Source organism: Akebia trifoliata, chromosome 8 (genome assembly GCF_017979445.1).
Source record: "Akebia trifoliata isolate Shusen 1 chromosome 8, ASM1797944v1, whole genome shotgun sequence".
Taxonomy (NCBI): domain Eukaryota; kingdom Viridiplantae; phylum Streptophyta; class Magnoliopsida; order Ranunculales; family Lardizabalaceae; genus Akebia; species Akebia trifoliata.
In genome coordinates, this window is record NC_141382.1 from 6657741 (window position 1) to 6667782 (window position 10042).

Genomic DNA, 10042 nt, shown 5'->3' on the forward strand with positions numbered 1-10042 from the left:
CCCAATTCTTATTGAATATGTGGCAACTCTACTTCTAAACTGCAATTTAGATGTCAGATTGCAACAACTTAAAAAAAAAGAAGTAGAAGAAGAAGAAGAAGAAGAAAAAGAAGAAAGAAATTGAATCATTTTGTAGGTATAGCTTCATGTTAGTTATTAGAAGTTAGGACGCCAATACCCACCTAACCTTAGAAGGAAAATTATAATTATAATTTTTTTTCTTACTTTAGGTGGATAACTAGAAGCTTAGTCAAGAAATCTTATTTTATATACTCATTTAAATAAGGGTCAAGAAATGGTACGTGGTGACGCATGTAGAATGACTGATGGAAAAAAAAAACCAAATGGTTGAGATTTATCCTTAAGATAAGTATCTCTAAGATTTGTGTTATCACGATCCATATATATAAATCTCAATCAATAGATTTTGTGTTTAAATGATTGGGATCTTGTGTTTTTTCCATGAGTCACAAGAACCTAACCCTTCCAATAATTATATAGCTTTATTAACTTAGTAAAAATTTCATTAATTCGGATAATATTTTCAAAATGAGTCGTGCTAGAGTGACTTCAGCGGAGACACTTTGACATGGTGGCGCGCGCATGTCTATAGATGCATTTTACATGTTTATCGTAGAAATGCATCTAACATTTGCGCACCACCACGTCAAGATGTCTCCCGTGTATCTTCCAATGAGATCACTCCAGCATTAATCTTTCGAAATATCAGATAATTCATTTTCTCACGTGGGTTAATTAATATGGCAAATAATTCACATTGACCAGCTCACCAAGTTACCTTCGAGATTAGGATGACTGACCAGAGCCATATCCATCTTGGACAATCCACAGGTGGCCTTTCATCTCAGCCGTACGTTAAAACTTGTGTGCCAAATGTTGTTGTATATTAAATTACTAACCTCAAACAACATCAGCATCAAATGTAGGTCTGAGATGAGAGGAAAACTTAGATTTCCTAGAGATTAGTAATTTTCCATGTAACGTATACCCACTTAAAAATAGAAGACAAGGATCATTTGTCTTACAAAGCAAAACGTAAGACGTAAGAAGCTGAAAAATGGCTTCAAGAGCCAACAACCTAAAACTCAATCTCTTAGTCGTCTCTCTTCTCTCCCTTTCTCTCTCCCTCATACTCCTTACCTCAACTTTGACACTAAAATCTCATCCAATCGTCTTCCATGGATCGATGATCATTGATCCAACTCATGAGCAAAAGAAACCATCACCCCGATTAGATTTCCTCACGAAGAAATTTGAGGGAAAGAAGATGAAGATTGGTTTAGTAAACATGCATGAAAAAGAAAAAGAAGAATGGGAAAGATTAGGCAAGACGAGTCTAGTACGTTTCGATCGAGTACCAAAAGAGCGACGTTGGGACGATTTCTTCCCCGAATGGATCGATGAAGATGAGAAGTGGGAAGTACCTAAATGTATGGAAATTCCAATGCCGATATATGAAGATTACGATGAATTCGACGTTGTCGTCTCAAGGATACCTTGTGGAAATGGGGTGGAGAGAGAAGGCATTAGAGATGTGTTTAGACTACAAATTAATTTAGTGGTAGCTAACTTGGTGGTTAAAAATGGGAGGAGAAGGAAGAATGGTATTGATGATCAAGTGTTTGTCGTGTTTATCGGGTCGTGTGGGCCCATGTGGGAGATCTTCAGATGTGATGATCTTGTGAAGCAAGAAGAGGAGTTTTGGATGTATAAACCTGATTTGAGGAGACTGAAACAGAAGGTGCTCATGCCTGTAGGGACATGTCAAATTGCTCTAAATTATGATAAACAAGGTGATGACCTTACCACCCTCTCTCTCTCTCTCTCTCTCTCTCTCTCTCTCTTCTTCTTAAGTTCTGTATTTATGATCATTTTTCAAGGGAAAATGATTTCCTTATGAAAATGATTTCCACCATTTGATTGCATCTAGAAAATTTTCCAAAGGAGAGTTGTAATAGGTGGGAAAATCATTTATGGTGGGAAAACATTTTTTTGGCCCAATGTGGAATATCACCTTGGGAAGAAAAATACGCAATCATACACCTAAAAATCACATTTTCCGGGAAAAAATTGATCACAACGATTTTCCATGGCAACCACTTTTTTTTTTTTTTTTGTCATTGATAAATTCAGCTTATTTTATGATACAATTTTTTTCTTAAGCAAAATTAGAAGGTTATGATTGTTTGCTTAGAAAAGATTTTTATGGGAAAATCTTCATTTATATACGGTGACAATAGATTGGGGGAAATTAATTTCTCAGGTTCTAAAGAAAAGTTTAATGGAATCAGGTGTTGATCGGTCGTAAGATATAAGATAATATTTCTTTGTTGATAATAAGAAATTGGATTAGATCAGAAAATCAATTTCTTTTCAAAATGTTGAAACATATTTCCTAGAAAAATTAATTTTCCACCGAAAAAACAGACCCTAAGAAAGTAGTTTTATTTTCTAAATATTGTATTAATTTTGGTAAGAAATACTTACCTACTTTCAACTAAGAAACAAACTGGCCTTAATAATGGTAGGTGAAGGAAGCTTTGGGTGAGACCATTGTACATGCCTTTTAAGTGTTCCACACGTGTCATCCACATCCTGGTAACTTAGTTGGCAAAAGGTTTCTTGGAATCGTTCTGTACATCCTTTTCACACCAGTACACGTGGCACACATGCACGTAAGTGGGACCCACCATTCCAACGTTACCAACCTACGCTTTTTTTTGTTTATATTTATTTATTAAAGAATGCACGTGTGAATCAAAAGCGGCTGATGTGGCTAGGGCTGTCAACGGATATTTATGGGTTCAGATATAGTATTATCTAAATTTGAATCCGAAAATTTTATCCGATAACCAAATTTGAATTCAAATCTGATGAATGTTCTAAAATTCTATCTAAATTCGAATCTGATTATCCTATCGGATATTGGATAATATTTTATTAGAATTTGAATAATTTGAAGTAAAAAAACACACAAATTTTCTATATCCTATTGATTTTTTATTATTTAAAAAATTCTATTATAAAATAAAATAAAATATATTATATTATTTATATAATAAATAAAATAAAATAAAATAAAATATATTATATATTATATATTATTTTGAATCGAATATTATAGGATTCGAAATGTTAATATCCGAATCTATATTCAATAAGGATTCGAATATATAAAACTATCCGAATTCGAATTCGATATCCAAAATTTTCGGATAATATCTGATTTTTCGAATTAGAATTTGAATCGGATTTGAATTTTCGTCTATTCATTGACACCCCTAGATGTGACAAGGGCAAATAACCACAGATATTTTTTCTTGTGTTTCCCGAAGAAAAAGATCTATGATTTTATTATCTTCCCACGTCAATCGCATATATATCGCATGCATTCATCACAACTTTTTTTTTTTTTCTTTTTTTAATTTTTTATATTGAGTTAGCCTAATGATAATCTAACGCTCTTTTTTCAGACGTCCCCCTCATATGCTCCTTAACCTGGCAATTACAAAATCAAACATATTTTTCTTGTGTATCTCAAAGCAAAGGATCTAGGATAATGTGATGTGGGTGTATAGGGGGTGTTTGAAAAAAGAGCGTCGAATCATCACGACTCATTGAGTTATTCAAAGCACCCAACTAATCCGAGTGTCCCCTTAAGAGGGGCTTCAAACTCAAAACCTTCATTTCTTGTGTGTGGTTCTAGCCATCTCTTTGAAAAAGTAGAATCCTCTTCTTTGGATTAAATGTGGTGTGTCTAAGGAGGAATCCCAAATATTGATGAAAAAGTAGGGGTGTTAACTAAATGCAAGAAGCCATGTGTGTTGCGAACAGGGTTCTATCGAAATTTTGAGTGTGCTGCCCGCTTCAAAGTCGGACTCCATCTTTCTAGAACCATGTGCATTTTATTAGTGAAATTGTTTTCATATCCGATATCACCATCTCTATTTATGTTCTTTAAAGTTTTTACATTGCTCTAGTAGAACTTTCAACTTGTCCATTCCTTCTTATTAAGATTGTAATCAATCAAGTCATTTGAATCAAATGATCATGATTCGTGTTAGAAGGTGGCATTCATAATATTATTTTTGACAATTTAATGATAAAATTAAACCACAAAAATTTAAAAATAATAAAATGGGTGTTGAATCGAAGGGTATTATCAAAGTGATTAGTTTGATTTCTCCACCCATTATTTTAAAGGGGATATGCTAACTTTCAAGCCGAGCATTAGATGTTAGAATTAAGGGTAAATTTCCCAATAACTATAAAAGTTTTCGGTATTTTCGAAATACTACAATTAGATAATATTTTGTTAACATTACATAGTAGTTGTGTCAACACATGTAGCACTTTCAGTATTTTTGAAAACTTTGATAATTATTTGAGAATTTACCTTAAAATTAAACCTCCAAAATCATTAATTAGTAATTATTGTTCTAAATAATTCTTGAACCTTTGCGATATCTACAACCAAAAAAAAAAAATCAGTGTAAACTGGCATTAAAACATCGCTTGGTGTTATTAAAATCTGCATCCACTAACATAATTATCTTTTTTTTTTTCCTTATGTTTCTCATTTTTTGTTCTCCGTGTCCATTTCTTTTTTTTTTTTTTTTTTTAATTTATTTGTTTTGCGGATGAAATGTAGGTGAAGGAAAAATCGGCCATTATTCCTCAAATCTTGCTAACCCCATTGAACACCCCAAAGAGGCCTATGTAACAGTCCTACATTCTTCAGAAGCTTATGTTTGTGGTGCCATTGCTTTAGCCCAAAGCATAATTCAAACCAACTCGATGAAAGATCTCGTCCTCCTAGCCGATGAATCCATAACCAAGAAAAGCCATCGAGCTCTAAGGGCTGCGGGATGGAAAATTAAGCGCATCGAGCGCATTCGAAGCCCACAAGCCGAAAGAGACGCCTACAATAAGTGGAACTACAGTAAGCTTCGTATATGGCAACTCACCGAATACGACAAGCTCATCTTCATAGACTCCGACCTTATCATTCTTAAAAACATTGATAAATTCTTTGTGTACCCTCAATTATCCGCAATTGGGAATGATAAAGTACTGTTCAATTCCGGGATAATGTTGATCGAACCTTCGAAATGTGTATTCGAGATGCTCATGAAGAAGAGACACACCTTAGTTTCATACAATGGTGGTGACCAAGGTTTCCTTAATGAAGCTTTTACGTGGTGGCATCGTTGGCCAACAAAGTTGAATTTTCTCAAGATTTTCGATGATGGAGTTAATAAGACACAACAACATGAGGTACCCAAGTCGCTTTACGCGATTCATTACTTGGGTTTGAAGCCATGGATGTGTTATAGAGACTATGATTGTAATTGGGACATGTTGGATCATCATCCTTTTGCTAGCGATTCTGCTCATGAGAAATGGTGGGGAGTTTATGATGCAATGCCGAAGAAGTTACATCCATTTTGCGCCCTCTCGAAGAGCATGGATGCAAGGATAAAGAAGTGGAGAGGAAGAGCGGAGAATGCTAATTTGTCTGATGGGCATTGGAAGATCAAAGTAATGGATCCTAGACAACGACATTGATATTGTTGTTGAAGAAAATTGGGGTGATGTATTGGAGGGAGTTAGATTTAGGGGATAAGCTTGTTCTTGATTTTATTTCATTTGCGGAGGGGAATCAAGCATGTCTTTGGCAATTAAAACATAAGGTTTGCAATATTGATTGAGGCCATGGGTTATACATATATATATATATGGTTTCAAAATTCTTCGAGTCGATTTGAAACTTGGCTAAGTGGACTTGACCCCAAACTTGATTGTGAATCTAGACAATTCGGTCTCGTTTATGGACGAGACGAAGTGAAATACCGAGATTTGAAACCATGTTGTCACATAAGTTTAAGAATATAAATGTGTGACAACAAATTTTACAAATCTACCTCAAGATTTGTGAAATAATATCATAAATGATTTTGTTGATTTCATGAAAATGAATGTACAAATCTCAGTATTATCTTCTGATTAACAGTCACGTACAAAAAATAGTAATAATGATATGTGTGTGACTTTCTTTTATCTGAACTTCGCGTTTTATCAACTGAGAAGGGTTTCTTTGATGATAGCTTTGCTATGTTTGATCTTCTGTAAAGACTTTTGTAGATTTTTTCTCTTCATACTTTATCGATTAAGAATGATTTTTTGACTTTCGAAAAAGGATTTTAGACTTGATCTTCTCTTTAATCGGAGTTTGAGTTTCTTAAAAAACTTTGCTTTGTCTCTAAGGGAGGGCTTAAGAGCTTTTTCTCTAGAGAGAGAGCTTCCCTCTTCTAAGATAGTAATCCCAGTCCATCTCATATGAGGGAGGCTTTGGTATTTATAAATTTAGGGTAAGAGAATATTTTCAAATATGCCCCCCAACTCAACCTAATGTTACATAATTGGTTTAAATGGTATTTGATTATTGATCCAACTCATTTTTGTGGGTTTCAAACTTAACCATGAGCTAACCCATTTGTTAGGTGTACGATGGGTTTTACCTGCGAAAACTCAGACCAAACTACATGAAGCATGCCTCAATCAATGGATCCTGATTTAGGTGTGTGGGGGCCAACTCTGATTTTATGGACCTTTGGATAATTTAGAGAATTGCGAGGTCTCCTTAAATGATGCCTATAGTGTGATTAGTACGAAATGACATTTTGTGATGATAATGTATACTAATCAAGGTTTACACAACAGAAGAAAAATTAAGTTTGAAATTTAAATATATGTTTAATGGAACAGCACACATTCCAAAATTATTTACAATGTAAGCAAAATAATTATTTTGATTAGTAAGGTTTTTTAATTTTATGGTCCTAAATTATTAGTAAATATGTTAAATAACCCTAATATCAGTATTGTGATATTCCCCAATTAAGGTTGTCAATGGATCAGATTAGAACTGAATCCGATTTGTTCCGATCCAATAACTTCGGGTTTGGATCAATGTTTTGGATTCTGTTAAGGATGAAATCCAATAAGGTTTCGAACCATGTCAACCCATCTCGTTGGTGGACGATACCGAGATGACTCGGACGAGTCGTCTCGGTTCTCAGACGAGATTTAAAACCATGTTCCGTATATCATCCTCCTAAATGGATTTTACCTCATTTTTCGTTGTTTTATATGTCCTATAAATGATACATACAAATTTCCAGTGTTGATGTATTTCTACCTTGGAAATACAAATCACAATTGTTTCTTGATTGATCCAATAATATCGATGGTCTTATGGATACGTGCTGGGGATGTCTCAACATAGAGACACCCTTGCACACTCAAAAACATATCCTAACACATAGGGTAATGTTGCTTTTATTTTAATTATTTCTTGTAGGTTTGGTGTGATCCATCCTCTACACACTAATTATTGGCAAACGTGTCGTGCATATGTTAAATACTTCATCCAATCTGTGAATTGAGGCAATTCGTAATGTTATTTGTGCAAGCTTGAAGCTGAAATTATTGGTAGTGGCAGAGATGACATAGATGGAGATATGAGACGAAATGAATGAAGATATGTGCAAATGTTTCTAGTTACTGTATTACACAGATACTTGTAGACATGTCAGAATTGGAACAAACATTAGTCTGTAGTGACACAATTGAGCCCTTGGGCTTCAGCAACATATTCTAATACATAAGAAATTTAAGGGTATGGTAAGGAGTGTGTAAATTTAATATTTTCTCCATGCAAAAAAGCTAGTAGTGAGAGTTAACAATGGTGGGTCTTAGAGAGAGTTTTGGAGTTGTTCTCTGTGAATGCTATTTTAATCTTTTTTCCTTCATTTGGTTGAAAGACTTCACCCTGTTGCATTCATCCAGCAATTGTAGGTGCTGTCCATACATTGTCTTATGTGTGAACAATGTGACTGGCCTGGTTATTGCAATTTTGGGTTGAGACTGAAGAAACCATTGAAAGGCCCTTGTTGACAACTACTACTATACTTTTCTTCAGTGGGTTGCTTGTGAATTGGATACTAAATGCTAAAGCTACATATGATCACACTTCATGGAACCAATTAAAACTTAACTAGTTGGAGACATGAAATTTACCTGTTTTCTCACTGGTATTTTCATCTAGAGAAAGTTGGCGTTTTTGCTTACATTTTAATTTTTCATTGTTTCTATGGAACCCATAATGCGATTTGCAGGGTGAATGGAGACCACTGCTGAGACTTTTCAACAGCGTTCATTATCAATTAAACTTTGGCCACCTAACCAGAGTACAAGGCTAGTAGTGCTTGTGGAACGAATGACCAAGAATCTTTCCACCCTTCCAGGAAATATGATCTATTGAGCAAAGAAGAGGCTGAGGAGAATGCCAAACAAACAGAAGATATGGCATTTTCCGCTGCTAATGAACATTACGAGAGGCAACTGATGGTGACGGAAGTTCTGTGGTTCAACTTTATGCCAAAGAAGCCAATAAGCTTTATGCTCAAAGTTCTTAAAAGCAGCTTAAGAACGAAGGAGGGAAAAGTTCCCGTATCTAATAAAATGTTTTTCGATACATCCAGTGGCTGTTGAGCTTTTATTGATGCAGAGGAAGCTAAGGAGTTTCTAAGGTCATTAGTGGAGACGGCGAATTCAAACACTAAGGTATGCTTCAGCAATAGAAGCTTTGGAGTTGATGCAGCTCGTGTTGCGGAGCCTATCTTGGTATCCATTCAGGATCAGTTTACCAGAAGCAGAAGCTCTTGAAGTCATGAATATATTCTCTAAAGCCCTTGAGGGCTGTGTGTTGAAGTCTCTGAACCTCTCAAACAACACCTTAGGTGAGAAGGGTGTCAGGGCCTTTGGGGCACTCTTGAAATCACAAAATACCTTGGAGCAGCTCTATTTGATGAATGATGGAATCTCTGAGAAGGCTGCGCAAGCAGTGTGAGAGCTAATTCCTTCCACTGAGAAGCTTAAAGTCCTACATTTTCACAATAATATGATGGGAGATGAAGGGGCCATTGCTATTTCCGAGATTGTGGAGCGTTCTCATGTATTGGAGGATTTCAAATGCTCCTCTACAAGGGTAGGCTCTAAAGGGGGTGTTGCTTTAACCAAGGCACTAGGGTCATGTACTAATTTGAAGAAGCTCGATCTGACGGGCAACATGTTTGGCGTGGAAGCCGGTGTTGCTCCTAGTAAAGCTATTTCTTCGCATGTAGGTCTCACTGAGGCTTACCTAAGCTACCTAAATCTGGAAGATGAGGGAGCCATTGCTCTTGCTAGGGCTCTTGAGGGAAGTGCTCCTTCTCTCGAAGTCCTCGAGATGGTTGGAAACGACATCACACCCAAAGCTGCCACCGCTTTAGCTTCCTGTATAATGGCAAAGAGGTTCCTCACTAAGTTGAACTTGGCCAAAAATGAACTAAAGGACGAGGGTGTCATTCTGATCAGCAAGGCATTGGAAGATGGTGACAACCAGTTAAAGGAAGTCAATAAGAGCAACAATGCAATAAGAAGGCCTGGGGCGAGGTTCTTGGCACAGGTTGTGGTTCGTAAGTCTGAGTTTAAATTGTTGAATATCAATGGAAATTACATATCTGATGAAAGCATTGATGAGGTGAGGGAGTTGTTCAAGAAATCCCTTGTCGTACTTGGACCCTTGGATGAGAATGATCCCGAAGGGGAAGGTGAAGATGATGAAGAGGAGTCAAAAGAAGAGAGTGATGGAAATGAGGATGATTTGGGATTGAAGCTTAAGCATCTCGAAGTCAACCAAGAAGACTCCTGCCTTGTTTAGCCTACTATTTTACGTGGAGAAAGATCAGCTGCTGCATCTCATTCAGAAGATCTTTCTTAAGTAGCTTAGCTACACTGGGAGCATAAATTTTTGTTTCGGAAACACCATAATTTGCTTCATTAATGGTCTAATGTACTTGAAAATGTAGGCTCTTAGAATTGCTTTGGAAAGTTTATTAAATAAACGTGTTCTTCCTATCCCAATAATGTTATTTTTGACTATTACACATTGGATTAATCCTCTCTTATGGTATGA

General features: G+C 35.9%; 1 protein-coding gene and 1 pseudogene across 1 annotated transcript; both read left to right on the forward strand.

Annotated features, from left to right (window-relative positions):
- Positions 1-933: 933 nt before the first annotated feature.
- LOC147395780 (putative UDP-glucuronate:xylan alpha-glucuronosyltransferase 5) lies at positions 934-5765 on the forward strand. Its single transcript, XM_086450705.1, has 2 exons — positions 934-1814; positions 4673-5765. Exons 1-2 carry the CDS (start codon positions 1079-1081, stop codon positions 5587-5589), a joined length of 1653 nt encoding a protein of 550 aa, XP_086306831.1. The 5' UTR covers positions 934-1078; the 3' UTR covers positions 5590-5765.
- A 1985-nt stretch (positions 5766-7750) lies between these two features.
- LOC147395781 (RAN GTPase-activating protein 2 pseudogene) lies at positions 7751-9863 on the forward strand (annotated as a pseudogene).
- Positions 9864-10042: the final 179 nt, after the last annotated feature.

Coding starts and splice junctions, on each gene's coding strand:
- LOC147395780 (XM_086450705.1), top strand. CDS start 1,079: ATGGCTTCAAGAGCCAACAACCTAAAACTCAATCTCTTAGTCGTCTCT. Junction 1,815..4,672: donor TCTAAATTATGATAAACAAG/GTGATGACCTTA, acceptor GATGAAATGTAG/GTGAAGGAAAAATCGGCCAT.